Raw genomic sequence first — 21,057 nt, forward strand, 5'->3', positions numbered from 1 at the left:
CTCTCTGCTCAGCAGGGAGCCTGCTTCCTCCTTGCCCTCTGCCTGCCTTTCTGCCTTCTTGTGATCTCTCTCTATCAAATAAATAAATAAAATCTTTTAAAAGTCATTTAATATGCCATATTAAATAATCCAAAAATGTGAATTGAGCACCTAGGGTTTTTTAAATGTTGTATAAGATTCTGTGTATGATACTAAAGAGACTTTAAATAACCTTAGTTTTTGAAGCTATAGCCTAGGCAAATGAAAATTTAAATATCAAGTAATATTATCACAAATTACAATAAAACAAAAGTCACTGAAATGAATAAAACTGAACAATATAAGAAATATGACTGCAAGAGCTAATAAATTAATTCGGTAAAGTTGTGGGGTACAACATCAATGCTCAAAAATCTGTTCTGTTTCTTTCTTTTTTTTTTTTTAAGATTTTATTTATTTATTTGACAGAGAGAGACACAGCAACAGAGGGAACACAAGCAGGGGGAGTGGGAGAGGGAGAAGCAGGCTTCCCCCAGAGCAGGGTGCCTGATGCAGGGCTCAATCCCAGGACCCCAGGATCATGACCTGAGCCAAAAGCAGACACTTAACAACTGAGCCACACAGGCACCCCTGTTGTGTTTCCAACAGCCAAAACGTGGAACGAGCCCACATGCCCATCAATAGATAAATGGATAAAAAAGATGCTATATATGTATAAATATATACAAATATTATATGCAAACACAATTTTATATATATATACATATACATATGGAATATACTCAGCCATCAAAAAGAATGAAGTCTTGGCATTTGCAACATGTGGATGAACTAGAGCGCATTATGCTAAATGAAGCAAGTCCATCAGAGAAAGACAAATACGTATATGTATGTATGCATGATCTCACAGGTAGAATTTAAGAAACAAAACTGATGAACATAAGGGAAGGGAAGGAAAAATAAAATAAGAAGGAAACAGAGGGAGACAAACCATAAGAGACTTTTTTTTTAAATAAAGATTTTATTTATTTATTTGTCCGAGAGAGAGAGTAAGTGCGAAAGTGTGAGCACAGCAGGGGGAGCAGCAGGCAGAGGGCAAAGCAGGCTCCCTCATGAGCAAGGAGCCAGAAGCAGGACTCAATCCCAGGATCCTGAGATCATGACCTGAGCTCAAGGCAGATGCTTAAACAACGAGCCACCCACGTGTCCCACCATAAGAGACTCTTGACTGTAGGAAACAAACTAGAGGATGCTGGAGGGGAGGTGGGTGGCATCAGGTAATGGGCATTCTTTAAGGAGGACTCATGATGTGATGAGCATTGGGTATTATATGCAACTGATGAATCTCTAAATTGTACCTCTGAGACTATTAATACACCATATGTTAATTAAATTGAATTTAAATTTTTAAAAATCTGTTGTGTTTCTACACACTAATAACAAATCATCAGGAAGAGAAAACATCGTATTTATAATTACATCAAAAAGAATAAAGGAACAAAGAATACATTTAACCCAGGTGGAAGATTTGTACACTGAAAACTATAAGATAATGATGAAAGAAACTAAAGACATAAATAAAAGGAAAGACATTCCATAGTCACAGACCGAACGTTATCAGTCTTGTTAAAATGCCCATACTACCCAAAGCAATCTACAGATTCAATGAAATCCATATCAAAATTCCAACAGCATTTTTCACAGAAACAGAACAAACAACCTAAAATTTTGTATCGCACCACAAAAGACCTTGAATAACCAAGCAATCTTGAGAAAAAAACCAACAAAGTTGGAGGCATCACACTCCCTGATTTCAAATTATTACAAAGGCAGAGTAATCAAAATGGTATGGTATTAGCATGAACACAGCCACACAGATTAATGGAACAGAATAGAGAGCCTGGCAATAAACCCAGACGTATATGGTCAATTAACTTACAACAAAGCAGGCAAGAATATACAACGGGGAAAGGATGGTGTCTTCAATAAATGGTGCCGAGAAAAAGATGGCCACAGGCAAAAAGATGAACCTGGACCACTATCTTACCCCATGCACAAAAATAAACTCAAAATGAATTAAAGACTTGAATGTAAGACCTGAAACCATAAAACTCCTAGAATAAAATGTAAGTGGTAAACTTAACGTTGGTCTTAGTAATCTTTATAGATCTCACTCAAGAAGCGGTGACAGCAAAAGCAAAAATAAAGGGAGACTCTATCAAGCTAAAAAGCTTCAAGTGAAGAAAACCATCAACAAAATAAAAAGGCAACCTACAGAAGGAAGAAAAATACTTGTAAATCATATATCTGATAAGAGGTTAATATCTTAAATATATTAAGAAACTCATACAACTCAACAGCAAAAAAATAAATAGAAGAGTGATTTAAAAATGGCAGGGGGGCACCTGGGTGGCTCAGCTGGTTAAGCATCCGACTTCTGATTTTGGCTCAGATCGTGACCTCAGGGTTTTGAGATGGAACCCCATATCCAGCTCTGCACTAGGCACAAAGCCTACTTAGGATTCTCAGTCTCTCCACCTTTCTCTCCCCAACTCCCTGTTCATTTCCTCCCTCTCTCTCTCTGTCTCTCAAAAAAAGGGGGGGGGGCAGAGGAATTGAACAGATATTTCCCCATACAGATGGCAAAAAGTCACACAAAAACAGGCTGAACATCACTAATAATCTGAGAAATACAAGTCAAATCCATAATAAGATATTACCTCACATCTGTTAGAATGGCTATATTAAAAAGGTAAGAAATGGGGCACCTGGGTGGCTCAGTGGGTGAAGCCTCTGCCTTTGGCTCAGGTCATCTCAGGATCCTGGGACTGAGCCCCGTGTTGGGCTCTCTGCTCCGTGACACCACCCCTGCCCCCCGCCTGCCTCTCTGCCTACTTGTGATCTCTGTCAAATAAATAAATAAAATCTAAAAAAAAAAAAAAAAAAGACAAGAAGTAACAAGTGTTGGGGAAGATACACAAAAAAGGGAACCTTCGTGGTGTACTGTTGGTAGGAATGTAAATTAGTGCAGTCACTATGAAAAATGGTATAAAGAATCTCAAAAAAAAACCCCACTTTGTGATCCAACATTTCTACTGGGTATTTAACCAAACAAAATGAAAACATTAGTTTGAAAAGATATATAAATACTCCAATGTTCACTGCAGCATTATTTACAATAATCAAGATATAGAAACAACTAAAGTGTTCACCTATAAATGAATGGATAAAGAACACTTATGTAAATACAATGGAATATTATTCAGCCATAAAAAGAAAGAAAATCTTGCCTTTTGCAACAAGACAGATAGATCCTGAAGGCATTAATGCTAAGTAAAATAAGTCAGACAGAGAAAGATAAGTACCAAATGATCTCTCTTACAGTGGAATCTAAAGTAAAACCAAACCAAACACACAGACGCAGATCAAACCGGTGCCTGCCAGAGGCAAGGAGCGGAGCTGGGAAAATGGGGGACGATGTTGAAAGACACAAACTCCGAGTCATAAAATAAGTAAGTCATGGGGATGTAATGTACGCACAGCGACTGCGTTATTAATACTGCGTGTTGCATATTTCAACGTTGCTAAAAAAGTAGTTCTTAAAAGTTCTCACCACAAGAAAAAAAATTTTGGACTAATAAAAAATGGGTATGTTTCTTTGACATTAAGAATAGCTATCAAGGGGCGCCTGGGTGGCTCAGTGGTTTGGGCTGCTGCCTTCGGCTCAGGTCATGATCTCAGGGTCCTGGGATCGAGCCCCGCATCGGGCTCTCTGCTCCACAGGAAGCCTGCTTCCCTCTCTCTCTCTCTCTCTCTGCCTGCCTCTCTGCCTACTTGTGATCTCTGTCTGTCAAATAAATAAATAAAATCTTAAAAAAAAAAAAAATAGCTATCAAAGTCACCATTAAGAAAGTGAGACATGCTTTCCTCAGCTGCCCTTAAGGTGCTCGGTCCTCTCAAGGAAGCTAATGTCGAGATCGGGTGAGGCCACATCCCCGGTGTCTGCCCGGCACTCGCCTGCATCAGCCTGGCCCTCACCCTGCAGGACGATGAGGTCACAGAGCAAAGATCAATGCCCTCATTAGAACACCAGGTAGGACTGTTGAACCTCTCTTGCTGGGCTTGTTTGCAAAGGCCCTGGGCAGTGTCAACATAGGAGCCTCAGCTGCCAACAGAGCGGCTGGGAGAGCTGCCCCAGCACCTGGTGCTGTGCCAGGAGGAGGTCCTGCTCCTTCCACCGCTGCTCCAGCAGAGAAGAAAATGGAAGCAAAGAAAGAAGAATCAGAGGAGTGTGATGATGGCATGGGCTCTGGTCTATCAAACCTCTTCTATAACCTGTTCAATTAAAAGCTTAAAAAAAAAAAGTGAAATATGCAAGCCATAGATAGAAAAGATACTTGAAATCCATGTGTTCATGGGGCGCCTGGGTGGCTCAGTGGGTTGAGCCGCTGCCTTCGGCTCGGGTCATGATCTCAGAGTCCTGGGATCGAGTCCCGCATCGGGCTCTCTGCTGAGCGGAGAGCCTGCTTCCCTCTCTCTCTCTCTGCCTGCCTCTCCATCTACTTGTGATTTCTCTCTGTCAAATAAATAAATAAAATCTTTAAAAAAAAAAAAAAAAAAAAAGAAATCCATGTGTTCGGCAAAGAAATAAAAAATAAATAAATAAATAAGCACTTCACTAGAGATAACATCCAAATGCCCAGTAAGCATATTAAAAGATTCCCAACCACCTCAATACTCATTAAGTTAATGCGGATTATAAGCATAAGTAGATACTATTATACTTCCACTAGAATGAATAATATTAAAAACACTAACAAATTTGAGTAAGGGTGAGAATGTGGGGGAACTAATCTCACCTATACCCCACGGGAGTGTAAAGTGATCTACACTCCGGAAAACCACTGGCAGTTACCTACTAAAACTAAACGTGTATTCTATAACCCAAATATTCTACTCCTGGGTAGATATCCAAGAAAAATGAATGTTTATGTCCACAAAAAGATAAATACAAAAATTTTCATAGTAGCTTTATTCAAAATAGCTCTAAACTACAAAAAATTGTAATGATCATCAATAAGAAAGTGAAGCCCGCTAAAAATATGGCATTCTACAAATCAATAAGGAATGCTTCAAGCATGAATGTATCCCACATATATGTTAAATGAAAAAGGACAGACACAAAAGGGTATAAACTGAATGGTTCCATTTATGTGCATTTCAAGAACAGGCAAACCCAATTCACGGTAACAGAAGTAGAAGAGTGTTTATATTTGAGGGCAATGACTGGGAAGGGGCATGAGGGGCCCTCTGGGCATGCTGGAAATATTCCCCAGCTTGATCTGGATAGTTGTTACATACCTATGTATCTGAGAAAATGTATTAGGCTCTATTCTTAAGAGTAATGTACTCAGAGGCGCCCAGCTGGCTTAGTGGGTTAAAGCCTCTGCCTTTGGCTTGGGTCATGATTCTGGGGTCCTGGGATCGAGCGCCACATTAGGCTCTCTGCTTGGTGGGGAGCCTGCTTCCTCCTCTCTCTCTGCCTGCTTCTCTGCCTCCTTGTGATCTCTGTCAAATAAATAAATAAATAAAATCTTAAAAAAAAAAAAAAAAGAGTAATGTACTCAGTGCAATGTAATTTAAAATATATAGGTATATATAAATCCAGAAATATCTTATGTTTTAAGAGAAAGTAAAAACAAAATTAAAAAAGAGAGAGATGAAAAATGAAGAGGTAATATTTTAATTTAGAAGAGAGTAAAACCAAAAGGGGTTAGATTAGCTAGAGAAAGCTCCATGGACAAAACATCTTTTTACTAAGCACTCAACAGAAAAAACGGAGATATGACTGATATGGAGAACATGACAGATACCAAATACATTTTCCTTAAAAAATATTATGGAGGGGCGCCTGGGTAGCTCAGTGGGTTAAAGCCTCTGCCTTCAGCTCGAGTCATGATCCCAGGGTCCTGTGATCAAGCCCCGCATCAGGCTCTCTGCTCAGCGAGGAGCCTGCTTCCCTTCCTCTGCCTCTCTGCCTACTTGTGATCTCTGTCTGTCATATAAATAAATAAAATCTTTAAAAAACAAAACAAAAATGGAATGATGTTGGCTTCATATTTAAAAATATATATATATATTATGGAGGTGGGTTCCTGGGTGGCTCAGTCGGTTAAGCATCCAGCTCTTGGTTTCAGCTCAGGTCTTGATCTCATGGTCATGAGTTCAAGCCCCGTGTTGGGCTCCACACTGGACACGCAGCCTACTTAAAAAAAATAAAAATTAGAGAGGAAAACAAATTTAACTAAGGTGCTTGCATCTACCCTATCCATTTACCATCACCAACAAATGTCTACTGAACATCCAGTTACGTCTATGAACTAAAGTCCACTGTGCTGATTCCTGATTTCTTGGCACTTAAATCTGAAGGTAAGTAATACACACCTACATGAAAATGTATCACAGTCACTATTTAGAATCAAAACAAGTAGAACGGGTATGTATTAGTAGATCTTTCACCTATGGTAATGACAAATTAAATGACTGGACCAACTCCACCTCAAAACAAAAATAAAAACATAAAAAGCTGAAAAAAAATGCAAAAAAGAAAAAATTAATAGCATAAAATCCTAACAAGAAAGAAAAAAACAGGAGAAGATAAGAGTCCGAAGAGCATCTGCCTGAAAGCCTTTGCTGACTGTGAACCAACAGCTGAGAGGCAGAGTGGCACTTCTGGTGGGCTCTGCCTCGGGGCATTCTGCCAATCTACTAGAAACACTGAGAGGAAAGTTGTAATTTTTGGCCAACTACAGAAGCTAAAAGAAAAGAAATCTGAGATCCACACCTGCCAAAGGAGGAAACGCTACCACTTTGGAAATAAGATTACAATTTCTATGCTAAAGATCATCTAGGTAAACCATAAAATTCTGAAGTCTTGAGCCTAGACTGCTATCACCCTTGGGTGACTGGCAGAAGGCAATGAAAATCCTCCATGAAAGGTTACAATCCTAAAGCCTCCAAATGTTTTGAAAAGTATATTTTTAAATAACTTGCCCAACAAAGATTACAAGGCATATAACTCTATGAGCTAGAGTCAACAAAAGCAACAGACAGCAGCAACAGCAGGGCCTCCAGATACCGGCAACTACCAGAAAGACTGCAGTGCAATTACGCGTATCATGTTTACAGAGATAAACTCAGACTTCAAGGTTTCAGCAAGAAACTGAGAATCATGAAAAGTGTCATCTGAAGAAAGGACCACCAGGGCACCTAGCTGGCATGTCAGCAGAGCACGAGACTCTCCATCTCAGGGTCTTAAGTTCAAGCCCCACGTCAGACATGCAGCGTACTTAAAATAGAAAGTTTAAAAACCATATTTAAAAAAGAAAGAAAGAAAAGAAAAAAGAACCACCCAAAACTATAGAACTAAAAAATACTGTATCCAAGCTCACTCAATGAAGTTCTTAACAGTAGATAAAACACATCTGAAAAACTGATAAACTAGGAGGCAGGACGGAAAAGTCTATCTGATAAAGCAGTCCAAAGCTAAGTACAGGGGCGCCTGGGTGGCTCAGTGGGTTAAAGCCTCTGCCTTCAGCTCGGGTCATGATCCCAGGGTCCTCGGATCGAGCCCCGCATCGGGCTCTCTGCTCAGCGGGGATCCTGCTTCCTCCTCCCTCTCTCTCTGCCTGCCTCTCTGCCTGCTTGTGATCTCTATCTGTCAAATAAAATAAATAGAATCTTAAAAAAATATATATATATATACAAAGCTAAGTACAGAAGACAGGGTTAGAGACATGGAGGTCACAGTAAGAGGCCTAATGGGGGCTTCACTGGAATCCCAGAGAAGGGAATGGAATGCAACACAGGCTACATTGGTAAAAGACAGCTGAAACATCCCAGACCATGAAAGAGTAGAATAGATCCATTCAACAAATGCGGCGAAGCACCATCAGAATGATGCAGTAGAGCATGTACAAACAAAAATAAGACAAAACGAAAAACCACAGTTGTTTCTCCTGCATATATGCCCCTGCAGTGTGACTATGTAACCCTTTGATCTGGCCTTGTTTTGATTAACAGAATTTAGGAGAAGTGAAGTGCTGCTGTGAACTGAGACCTCAAGAGGTCCTGTGTATGTCCTTTTCTCCTGGACCCTGCTGTGGCCACACGAACAAGACCAGGCTAACCTGCTGGATAACGGAACACGCAGCCCCGTCACCGCCACCTGCCCCACCAACGCAGCACAGCAGCGGTGCCTGCCCGATCTGCAGTGGACAGCAGGCACAAGTGGGAGGTATGTGTGCGACCCAGACCACGCAGGACCGAGAACCACCCAGCTGGGCCCAGCCCACCAACAAATTATAAACAAAGTAAATGCTTGTTGTTTTAATCCACTAAGTTTTCGAGTGGTTTATCTCACAGAAAAAACCCAACTGACAGATTTAACAAATCCACATAGATACATCACAAAGAAGTTTCAGGAAATTAAATATGATGATACCTAGGAGAAACAATAAATTATTTATTAATTGTTATAAAATTAATAAATAATTTCCTTATAAACCAAAACCACAATGAGATACCACCTCACACGGGTCAGAATAACTAAATTAACCACTAAGGAAACAATACATTCTGGCAAGGATGTGGGAATGCTGGTGGGAATGCAAGCCCATGCAGCCACTCTGGAAAACAGCATGAAGGGTCCTCAAAAAGTTGAAAATAGAGCTACCTTACGACCCGGCAATCACACTACTGAGTATTTACCCAAAGATACAAAAACAGTGAGTCGAAGGAACACGTGCACCCCAATGTTTATAGCAGCAATGTCCACCACAGCCAAACTATGGAAAGAGCCCAGAGGGCCATCGACAGATGAATGGATAAAGAAGATGTGGTACGGGGCACCTGGGTGGTTCAGTGGGTTGGGCCTCTGCCTTCGGCTCAGGTCAGGGTCCTGGATGCCAGGGTCCTGGATCGAGCCCCGCATCTCTTCTCAGCAGGAAGCTTGCTCCCCCGCCCCCGCCTCTCTGCCTACTTATGATCTCTGTCAAATAAATAAATAAATAAAAAGAAGATGTGGTACGTGTACACACACACACACACAGGAATATTACTAAGTTGTTCAAGAAGAATGAAATCTTGCCATTTATAACTACACACACAGAACTAGAGTGTACTTAGCTAAGCCCAGTAAGTTGGGCAGAGAAAGACAAATAACATAGGATTTCACTCATATGTGGAATTTCAGAAACAAAACAGAGGAACACAGGGGAAGGGAAGGAAAAATAAGATAAAAACAGATGAGGCAAATGATAAGAGACTCTCAGCTGTAAGAAACAAACTGAGGGTGGGAAGATGAGGTAATTGGGTGATGGGGAGTAAGGAGGGTACTTGACGAAATGAGCACTGGGCGCTAGAGGCAACTGATGAATGACTGAATTCTACCCCTGAAACTAGTAACACATTACATGTTAACTAAATTGAATTTAAATAAGAAAAATTTTTTAAAAGAGAATGATAATATGTGAGAATCTCAGTAAGATTAACAACTGATGTCTCAGTACCACTGATGTGGTACGGGGCACCTGGGTGGCTCAGTGGGTTAAGCCGCTGCTTTCGGCTCAGGTCATGATCTCAGGGTACTGGGATCGAGTCCCGCATCAGGCTCTCTGCTCAGCGGGGAGCCTGCTTCCTCCTCTCTCTCTCTGCCTGCCTCTCTGACTACTTGTAATCTCTGTCAAATAAATAAATAAAATCTTTAAAATAAATAAATAAATAAATAAATAAAATAAATGCTAAAAAAAAGAAATAATTTCCTAAATGAGGTTGATCTTTAAGTATTCTAAATATTTCAATGTAGTGTTAAGTGGAAAAGAGTGGAGGCAGATAGATATTTTAAGGCCCCTGCAAGAAGAATCACTACCTGAAATGTAGTCTAGTTCGGGGAAGATAATTTAGGCCAAAAGGTAGGAGGCGTTTAGAGTCAAGGGCTATGAGCCAAGCATACAGGTTGAATTATGGCACTGCCAGAAGCTATGCGACCTCAAGCAAGGTATTTCACCTCCGTACTTCAGTTTCCTCATATGCAATGTAAATATTACTCAAGGATTAAAAAATGTAAATAACGATGTACTTGGCACATGGTAAACACCAGACGTTAGGGAACTTCCCTCTTGAGATGGGAACCACTAAAACTGCTGTGTGTGGGAATAACAAAGAACCAGAGACTCTGTTATAAGGAGCCCTTGAGAGTCCACAGCGTGTATTATCTAGTGTGTACCTGGTGTGTAAGTGTCTTCTATTTTTTGACAGTTCTATTCCATTCTATTATTAAAAAGTTCTAATCAAAAGTCTATCTCTGCGAGGCAAGGAGTCTATTTTGTTTTCTACAAAACAGCCTTCCTTTTTTAAGATTGAATTATTTGACAGAAAAAGAGAGCACAAGCAGAGGGAGCGGGAGAGAGAGAAGCAGGCTCCCCAGTGAGCAAAGAGCCGGATGCAGTATCTGATCCCAGGACCCTGAGATCACGACCTGAGCACAAGGCAGATACTTAACTGACTGAGCCCCCGGACGCCCTGGGAAAACAGCCTAAGAGTCAAAGAGAGCTCAGGGTCTCCCATTAGCCTCTCTTCTCCATGCTAACAGCTTCTTGTAAAATGAAATCTTTAGGGGCGCCTGGGTGGCTCAGTGGGTTAAGCTGCTGCCTTCAGCTCAGGTCATGATCTCAGGGTCCTGGGATCGAGCCCCGCATGGGGCTCTCTGCTCGGCGGTGAGCCTGCTTCCTCCTCTCTCTCTATCTGCCTCTCTGCCTACTTGTGATCTCTGTCTGTCAAATAAATAAATAAAATCTTTAAAAAAAAAAAAATGAAATCTTTAGACTCCAAAGGCCATCCTCTCCTCGGTACCTTCTCTATCAAGAATTACGAATACAAAAAAAAAAGGCCTATTTTTATAGAATTTTCCTTTCTGCATTTCCTCTCCTTTATTTTACAGAATTTCCCTTCTAATGTAACTGGGCCACTTCTGCCGTGTTTCCTCCCCTTGCCTCGGGGCTGGTCTGGTGACTTACTGTGACCTGTTTTAGAGCAGCGACCCTGGGAGAGTTCCCGGGCCCGACGGGCGGGGCTTCCACTCTCACCCTTGGGGAACAGCTCTGCGGCCCTGTAAGGCGACCGAATGGGAGGCGCGTGGAGAGACGGGCTCGGCCAGCACGGCCTGAAGCGCCCGAGCGTCTGTGCCAGCCTCGCCGGCGGCGGCCGCGGCGGAGCGGCCCGCTGACCTGCCCCGAGGCCAGCACCACGCGGCCGAGGCCAGCGCCGCAGTCCGGCCAGCCCAGAGGGCCCTGAAAACAAGTCTTCGCTGGGCCACACGGGAACGCGCCAGCAAAGGCCCTGGAGCACAGGTTCTGCCGCCGACCCGCAATTCCCAGCTGAGGACGCGAACTCGTAGCTTGCGTTTCAGAATCGTCCGAACACTTGGAACCCTGTACCTCTGAGGAGGAAAACAACGCAGAGGCCGGCCGGGCCGGGGGGAAGCGCACGACCCCGGTGCTGTCCCCACGGGCGCGCCACGACGACACAGCCCGCACGGAGAACCCGCGCAAGCCAGGCGCGCACGGACACCCACGGGACGACCCGCGACACTTCCGCGCCACCGCGCCCGGGCACGGTCCTACGGGACCCGCGGGCTCGGGCCGGACACTCCCTCGTCCGGCCTCGGGCAAGAGCACGTCCCGCGGCCCCATTTTCCCGGCAGGAAGGGCGGTTGGCGACAGCTCCGCCCCCGGAGAGCCGGACGCCCCCGGAGGCCAGGGGCGCGGCAGGTGCCGAGTGTCCGGGAACACGCGAGGGCAGCGCGGGGGCCTCGGCTCGAGCGGAGCCGCGCGGTCGGCGCCGGGACGCGACTTCGCGGGCCGCGCCGCGCCGCAGGAGAGCCGGCCCGCGGCTGCCCCGCCCGCCCGCCCTCGGCCAACACGGCGGGACCGCCTGCGCGACCGGCACACGTCCGTGTTTGGACGCGGGACGGGCCTCGGCCGCCACAGCAGCTCCGCGGGATTCGCACCGACCGCGGGCTCCGCGAACGCCGCCGCCGAGGCGCCCGGACGCCCGTCGCGAGGGGAGAAGCCCCCGCAAGGACTCGCCGCGCACCGGAGCGGCCGAACCTCCTCCGCCCCGTGGGCTCGAAACGCGCGCCCGGGCGGCTCCGCACCGAGGCCCCAGGACACGCAGTTCCCGCAGCTACAACAACACATCAGTAAAAGGTCCGAAGAGACCGCGGATTCGGTGCGAGGCCGCCGCGACGCAGAGGCGCCAGGGCCGGCTCCGAAGGCCGTGGGCGCAGTCGCCCCTCGGGCCGTGCTTCCGGAGAGCCCACGAGCAGGTCACGGGGCTCCCCAAACCCGAACGCGCCGCCGGCCGCCCCGCGTCGGCCGCCCCCGGGGCTCCGCTCCCGTCTGGGCGTCTGCGGACCACCTCAGGCCCGCCCCCTCGGTCGGCAGGCCGCACCCCATCCCGAAGCAGCCGGCACCCCGCGAACCGGCCCACGGCTCCCCTGCCGACCGCCCAGGGCCCTGGCAGACACTCACTTGCCCGCCAGATCTTTGTGAGAGCCGCTGGAATTCATGAGCTGGGCCAGGTCCTGCCGCACGGCTGCCGCCATCTTTCTTCCAGCTCAGCAGAGGATGCCGGGCCTCGCGCCGCCGCCGAGAAACGAGCGCAGTCCTCCAGCCTGCGGCTAGAGGGAACCCGAGATGCCATAGAGCAGCGGCTGAGTGGGCCAGAGCGCCGGGCGTGCGAGCCCGCGCAGGCCCGTTCGCAGAGCCGCGGGACGGAAGCGCCGCACGCGTCCGAGGCCCGCCCAGGATCCTCCCGCGAGCTCAGGCCCGCGCGCCCCGACTTGGGATTGGCGGAGGAGGTCCGGGGCGTGTTGCTCGTGCGACTCCAGGACGCGCCGGGGGCCGGAATCGCCGCGCGTCGCCGCCCGGCTCCGCGTGTGGCCCGGGCGTGGACGGCGGCCGCCCGCTCTGCGAGGCCGCGCTGGAGCGGCGCGCGTTGCCGCGTCGGGTTCCCGCGTCCGGTTCCCGCGCCCGGTTCCCCGAGGCGGCGCTGCCCCGACGCGGTGCGGATGCGCGAGTGTCCGCGCCGGCGCTGTAGCCGGTTGGTCGCGACGGGCCTCCGCGGGCGTGGTCTGGGCGAGCTTGTGCGCGGCCGTGCCCGCCGCGGCGGATGGCGGTCCCCCCGTCGGAAGCGAGCGGCCGCAGGACGAGCGCACCGAAATGCCTCCAGAAGGTCCTGGGGCGGCGCCGGGGGGCGCGGGGGGCCTCTGCCTGCGGCTCGGCTCGCCATCCGGAGTCCTGGGGTCGAGCCCCGAGCCGGCCCCCTGCCCAGCGCGGCGCCTGCCTCCCCGCCGGCTCGTGGCCGGTCTCTGCGTCCAGGGGAAGAAAAGGCAGAAGGGAAGGCGGAGGTGGCCGCGTCGGTTCTGGGGCCGGTTCTGGGGCCGGTCCCTGGGCAGGAACCTAGTCACGTGGCCGGGCTGCAGCGTCGGTGTCCAGGAGGGCGGCCCTTTGCCGGAGGAGGAGGACGGGCTGAAAGGGCCAGTCGGGATCTCCTCGGCCTGGCCCTCCGATCGCCTCGGGATCCGACAGTCCGTGTCGCGGAGGACGCGCCGGGGACCGGTCGGGCGCCTCGCTCCTGAGGTGTCGCCTCCGGCTCGGGTCGGGCTCGCAGGTCCTGGGACGGAGCCGCCCGTCGGGCTCCCTGCTCCGCGGGCAGCCGGCCTCGCCCTCCCTGCTGTGTCTGCGGGATCGGGGGGCCGAGTCTTTAGAACGGACGGACCGTCCGCTGCCGGCGCAGGGAGCGGGCGGTCGGGGGTGCCCCGGCGACGGCGCGTGCGGGCGAGACGACGCGGCGGAGCGGAGCCGGCGCTTCCCCGCGGGGCCCAGGTCTGCCCTGAGGACACCGGTGTCCTGGACGTCAGGCCGTTTCCCCCTTGGACCCAGGTGGAGCGCGTTCGTAGCCCGGGTGTTGAGCGAAGCTGCTGTCGGATGGGATTTCCTGGAATTTCAGTAAACTGGTTCCGGGCGGCGTCGGGATCCGCCGGCCGCACCCACAGCTGTCTCTAGGGAGGGTTGTTCGCGGGGGCCGGTGGCCGGTCCTCCGCACGCGCACCGGGACCCGCACGCGCACGCGCATTCACACGCACACGCGCGCCGTCCCTTCAGCGATGACCGTCTGGAACGGCGGGCTTCGTGAGACGGGAACTCCATTAATCTGACTTTTGCCTCAGTTTATCTTCGTTTTCTGGTGCTGTGTTTGCCAGAAGCAGCTACGAGAAGCCCCTGAGGCCGGCGTCTGCTGTTGGGGCTAGTGGGCAGCCGTTCAACCTCGCGACGCCCCGGGATCTCCGGATGTGCTGCTTTCACCCGGACTCTGCGCGTCATCCGCAATGCCTCGCTGAAAGCCAAAGAAGCCACCAAACACGCCTCTTTCTGTAACCCGCACCGGGGCTAGCAGGCCGTGCGGAAGGTGTCTACCTTCCTGGTGACGGGTCAGCAGTCTGCCTAAGCTTGGGAACATGACAGGGCCTCCCTTTTCCAGACGGCTCAGCGGTAACCCTGCCCAACCACCCAGTTTTAGGTTGTACTCACAGAAGGGTGCAAAAACAAGCATGCTACTGGAGACTTCTTCTCTCTTTATACTTGCTTAGCAGCAAAACGTTAGCTAGGCTTCTTTGAATTAAGAAATCCTAATTCTGTTTTACTACGTAAAATCTCAGGTCCCAGCCGCTACTTACTGAGTCAAACTGTCCTATCAGCAAAGTCCATCTAGTAATTCTTGCACATCAAAGTTTGGGTAGCACTGCTCTAGCTTAGATGTCCACACCACTAGATGAGTTCTTCTCACTCAACTCTTACCTATTAGCCATTTTTCTGGCCAGGAAATCCCCATTTTTATATAATCAGTTGTAAAAGCTGGTCTCTAACCCCTCAGAATTTCCCTACAAATATGCAGAGGAAGTCATCCAGGTCCTTGTCCTGGTGCATTGTCCACTCTGTGTCCCATGTACCCAGCTCAAATATGCCTTGCTATAGAACTTTAAAAGGGCCTAGGTAATTGCATATATTCTGTTTTCTGAGCCCCAATCCTTAACCTGCATTTATTCCACATGTTGCTAGTGTTCTGTGACAAAATTATTCTAGGGTCATTGTGTGTGTTTCCTAGTCTAGACCCAGAATCAGCCCTTGTTCCTTTAGTTCCTTTTAGGAATGATATTTACAGATAACAATCTGAGTGCTAAGGATGTTCATTGCTACTGTCTTGGTCATTTGGGGACCTTTTCATCGGACAGAGCTAAAGAATACATATTTTAAGGATAAAATAAGTCACGAGTTCATTCTGATACTTCAAATTCCAATATAGGTGATGTTACTTAACTTTTTCTGTATCACATCTGCATCTCCTTACTTCCACACCCAGAATCCTGGTTCACAAGTATAGATGAGAGTATGGAGCAAAATATTCCAAAATTATTCATTTCACTCATCCTGTGTTGTACACACAATTTAAATACTACCATCCCCAATGTCATTGCTGAAGAATTCAACATTTTCCTACAAATACTCTCCCATTTCCTCTCTTCTCTACCTGTATCGTGAGCACGTTCAGCTGTGACAAACTATACTTTCTTCCTCCTAATCCTCCTTTGGTCTTGTTTCATAAGCAGTACATATTTAATGCTCACCGTCGGCTCTTATACTGAGATCTCTTAGTCATTTTAGTTGGCTAAAGCTAGTTCTTTAATAGAGTTGTCAGTAAGAACTTCTGGAAAACATAATTTTAAATGTTCTTGAGTGTTGGAAACATCCGTGCCTTTTATGTTTGGAAATCAGTTTTGTTAGATATAATAATCCCTGACTCACTTTTCTTGAGAGCCTGAAGTGTGGTGCTCCATTTTCTTAGGACCTACATTGCTGAAAAATACCTTGTGAGAGTCTAATTTTCTTTTCCTTATAGGTTACATCGTCTTTTTGCCTAGATACCTCCCAATTTTTTTCCCTTTAACATCAAGAAATTTTACTAGACCACATGCTGGTATTGGTCATTCTTAGGTATAGAGCGTGCTCTTTCAATAGACCGTTTCCGTTTTTTTCAATAATATCTTTACCATTTTTGTTCTTGCTCTATTCCTTTGGTTTCTTTCCTCAGAAACTACTATTGTCTTTGTGTTAGATCTTCTTTATCTTAGTATTAGTCACCTTCCCTCAAAATCTTTTTATTTGTTTTTCACATTTTTAATTTAATTTTCAGTCATTTTCTCTTAAGGCATTATCTGACACTTTTATTTACTCCTAGTCTCCTTCTTGTTGAGTCTTCATTCCTAAAATGATGTTTTTATTTCTAATTCCTACCTGAGTTCTGCCACGCATTCTGGATGTTTCTGTTTCTTATTATTTTTCTCTGTCATGTCCTGTATCATTTTCTTTTCAATTTAATGAGTGTGAAAAGTGTATCAGGGCTCATCTTCTTTTCAGTTTAACTGGTGATTACCTTTCCTTTACTGACATTCAGTATCACTTTTCCTTTAAGAATATGTGAGGACATAAATAATAAATAAAATCTTAAAAAAAAAAAAAAGAATATGTGAGGACAAGTTTCAGCCCTTTCCTCGCTTCTGGACACTTTAGTCCCCCATTGCCTCTGTATCATACCTCAATAAATGAGACTCACAGAATATTTACACTTACATCCTTCACTTTGATTTGAGACCTGGAGGATATACTGATGTCTGCCCCCTCCATCCTTGGCTCGCTGAGATAGGTTGGTATTTGCTTTTCCTTTGCAGTATGTCTCTTTTATTTAGGAACCCTTCAGTTGACACTCGGGCTGTAGTTCCCAGTTTTGTTGCCGTTATTCACTTGCTATATAAATTCAGACTAAACTAATTCATCATAAATTCCCCTTCTCTTCTTGTTTCCTGTGTTGACACGAGGTCTTTCTTCTGAGTGTCTCGTTATTTGGTAGTGCTCAAGCTTAAGTGACGCCTCAGAGGCTGTGCACGGGTAGCGTGTTGGTGAATCTGCGCATATTCACAAATCTCTTCCCATCATCTTGGTGGTTGAATGGGGTTTACGCTGAGCTGCCGTCTCTTTCCCCCTCGGTGACCTATAAAATGTTACTCCACAGGATTTCAAATGAGGAGTCCAGTGCCTGTGATTTCTCTCACTCTCTTCCCTCCCTCCTAACTTCCATCCTTCCCTCCCCCCTCTTTTCTTCATTCTCTCTCTTCATTCTCTTTGAGAGACTGAATGTACAAGACCACATGTAAAAACAAAACTGACCAACAGTCTTTAGCAGCTAGTCCACTCCCCATCTGCAGCAGCCATCCCAGAAAGCCTAACGACTCCTGTGGTTATCAGCCCCAAAATGGCCAGCACTTGGTCAGTCACAGACAGCTTCCCTAATTTTTGCCCTAACCAGGAAAGCCAAATACTAAAGCCATCCCCCAATCCCCCCATTCCCCGCCCCCCCCCCGCCCTAGGCCACCAACCAATTACATAGGCTACCCCACTTCTGGGTGGCCGCAGACAGCTTCCCTGTGCCAGCAACCTCCACTCAGGGCATACCTGAGTTCCCTTTTTCCACTATAAAGCTTTCCATTCTTCTGCCTGTCTCCGAGTATCTGTCAGACATAAATGATGATGGCCCAAATCCCTTGCTGTAGAAAAGCTCTAAGTAAATAGCCTTTGCTTGTCCTTATTTGGCTTTATTTCTGCACCTTTCTTCTCCTTCTCCCTCTCCTCCTTTTTCTTCCTTCTCCTGCTCCTTTTCTTCTTTCTCCTCACTCTTCCTCTCCCACCCCCATAGTCTTCTTTGTTCTTGTTTTTCTTCTTTTTGTAAGTAACTTGTTCTTTCCATAGGAAAGTCCTTAAAGATCTCTTTCTAGGAATTTCCCTCACATATGCCTAGGTGTGTCTTTTCCCATTGATACTACCTGGAACTCAGTGACCCCTTTGACTTGCAGATGGAGGTCTGTCTTTAGGTCAGGGAAATTTTCTATTACTTGTTTAATTATTACTTCTCTTTTAGATGTTCCTTTCTCTCCTTGGAGAACTCCAGCAGTCATATGTCAAGTCTTTTGGATGTATCTTCAAAATGATGTGCCTCTTTCTTCCTTCCCTTTTTTAAGATTTTATTTATTTACTTGAGAGAGAGCAAGAGCACAGAGGGAGAGGGAGACGCAGACTCTCTGCTGAGCAAGGAGCCTGACACGGGACTCAATCCTAGGACCCTGGGATCATGACCTGAGCTGAGGCAGCTGCCCATCCAGCTGAGCCACCCCAGCACCCTCTATGTGCCCTTTTCATGGTAATTTCTCTCTTTATATTGTCTTGCTCTGTGTTTTGAGATACTGTTTCCACTTTTCAGGCCACTTAGCAGGATTCAATCGTTCTCTTTCAATGTTTCATCAGTGTTGTGTTTTTAAAATCATGATTTCCATTTGTTTACTTGTGTGAAAATCTTATACCTGTTTTATTTGATAGCTTCAAATGAATACAAACCAATGTCCATTATAAGGAAAGGGAATGGAGACACTGTGGTATATGTATTCAATGGAATACTACTCAGCATTAAAAAGGAAAACTACAGATATCTGCAAGAATATGAATGAATCTCAAAATATTATACTGAGTGAAAGATATCAGACATTAAAAAATACATATAATAAGATTCTACATACCTGAAGTTCAAAGTCAAACAAAACTAATCTATGGAGACAGAATATCAGATATTACTTAGGGAGGGGAAAATGCAGAAGGTTGGTATTTACTAGGAAGTACCAAGAGGTGATGAAAATACTCTGTATGTTTATAGAGGTATGAGTTATAAGAGTGGTATGCCACTCTTTATCAAGTTTCATTATACTCTATACTTAAGATCTGTGCATTTTATTGAATGCAAAATCTCAATTTAAAGAGGGAATAAAGGGGCGCCTCGGTGGCTCAGTGGGTTGAGCCTCTGCCTTCGGCTCGGGTCATGATCTCAGGGTCCTGGGATCGAGCCCCGCATCAGGCTCTCTGCTCTGCAGGGAGCTTGCTTCCCCTCTTTCTCTGCCTGCCTCTCTGCCTACTTGTGATCTCTGTCAAATAAAATATTTTTTAAACAATAAAAAAGGGAATAAAATGCTTTTTGGGCAGTAGTCTTGTGTGCACATTGAATTTAGTCATCTTAAGGGCTTTTATTTATGTATTTATATATATTTATTTATGGTTTAATAAGTCTTCTGTCTTCTCTAACAGTGTCAAAAGCTGGTGCCCTGTCACCTTCAAATGAAGAGAAGTTTCAGTGTAACTGTTCTGCTTCCTTAAAGCTCCTCTTTGTCTGGATGACCAGCAAGTCCTTTTATTTTTTTCTTGACAATTTATCTCATTATATTTTTAATTGAAGTATAATTAACATGCCGGGGGCGCCTGGGTGGCTCAGTGGATTAAGCCGCTGCCTTCGGCTCAGGTCATGATCTCCGGGTCCTGGGATCGAGTCCCGCATCGGGCTCTCTGCTCAGCGGGGAGCTTGCTTCCTCCTCTCTCTCTCTCTCTGCCTACTTGTCATCTCTCTCTGTCAAATAAATAAATAAAATCTTAAATAATAATAATAATTAACATGCCGTTGTATTAGGTTCAAGTGTACAATATAGTGATTCAACAATTCTGCACATTACTCAGTGCTGATCATGGTAAGTGTACTTTTAAACCCCATCAACTATTTCACCCATCCTCCGACCACCTGCCCTGTAGCAACCATGAGGTTGTCCTCTGTATTTAAGTCTTTGGTTTGTCTCTTTTTTCTTTATTTGTTTTGTTTCTTAAATTCCACATATGAAGTCATATGCTATTTATGTCTCTCTGTCTGACTGCTTTCAATTAGCATTGTAGGGGTGCCTAGGTGGCTCAGTTGGTTGGACGACTGCCTTCAGCTCAGGTCATGATCCTGGAGTCCCAGGATCGAGTCCCGCATCAGGCTTCCAGCTCCATGGGGAGTCTGCTTCTCCCTCTGACCTTCTCCTAGCTCATGCCTCTCTCACTGTTTCTCTCAAATAAATAAATAAATAAATAAAATCTTTTAAAAAAAAAGTTCAATTAGCATTATACCCTCTAGGTCCATTCATGTTGTTGCAAATGGCAAGATCTCATTCTTTTTTATGGCTGAGTAAGATGGATAGATAGATATAGATAGATAAATAGATATCTTACTAGGTAGATCTTACTAGATAGATATGTTACTACATAGGTAGGAAGATATTCCACATCTTTATCCATTCCTCTATCAGTGAACACTTGGGCTTCTTCCATATGTTATCTATTTCAAGTAATGCTGCAATAAACATAGAAATAAATTTATCGGGGCGCCTGGGTGGCTCAGTGGGTTAAGCCGCTGCCTTCGGCTCAGGTCATGATCTCAGGGTCCTGGGATCGAGTCCCACATCGGGCTCTCTGTTCGGCAGGGAGCCTGCTTCCCTCTCTCTCTCTCTCTGCCTGCCTCTCCATCTACTTCTGATCTCTCTCTATCAAATAAATAAATAAAATCTTAAAAAAAAAAGAAAGAAAGAAATTTATCTTTTTGAATTAGCATTTTTGTTTTCTTTGGGTAAATACCAAGTAATGGAATTACTAGAGCATATGGTAATTATATTTTTTAATTTTTTGAGGAACATCCATACTATTTTCCACAGAGACTACACCAAGTTGCATTCCCATTAACAGTGCATGAGGATTCCTTTTTCTCCACATCCTCACGAACACTTGATATTTTTTAATCTTTTTTATTTTAGCCATCTTGACAGGTATAAGGTGGTATCTCACTGTGCTTTTGATTTGCATTTTCCCGATGATTAGTGATGATGTGCATCTTTTCATGTGTCTGTTGGCCATTTGTGTGTCTCAGAACGTCTTCTTAAGAACAGTGCCAGGGCAGGTATTCTCCCACTTGAAGGACCATGGCTCTTCTCAGGCTATACTCTGTCCATTATCCAATATGTTCTGATGATCTTCCCTTTCTCTCTATCTCTAGACCCACTAT

General features: G+C 45.9%; 1 protein-coding gene across 3 annotated transcripts in view; it reads right to left on the reverse strand.

Annotated features, from left to right (window-relative positions):
- The window catches only part of COPS4 (COP9 signalosome subunit 4), a 39,958-nt gene extending 26,482 nt beyond the window's left edge, over positions 1–13,476 (reverse strand). For 2 of the 3 annotated variants that reach the window (XM_082726506.1, XM_082726507.1), the window contains exon 1: positions 12,570–12,854. In XM_082726506.1, the coding sequence (XP_082582632.1) occupies positions 12,570–12,643 (74 nt within the window). In that variant the 5' untranslated portion in view covers positions 12,644–12,854. Of the gene's footprint in view, positions 1–12,569 lie in introns of all 3 variants that reach the window. The other variant, XM_082726505.1, reaches the window with a different exon arrangement.
- Positions 13,477–21,057: the final 7,581 nt, after the last annotated feature.

This window comes from Mustela nivalis (assembly GCF_964662115.1).
Source record: "Mustela nivalis genome assembly, chromosome: 4".
NCBI classification, from domain to species: Eukaryota; Metazoa; Chordata; class Mammalia; order Carnivora; family Mustelidae; genus Mustela; species Mustela nivalis.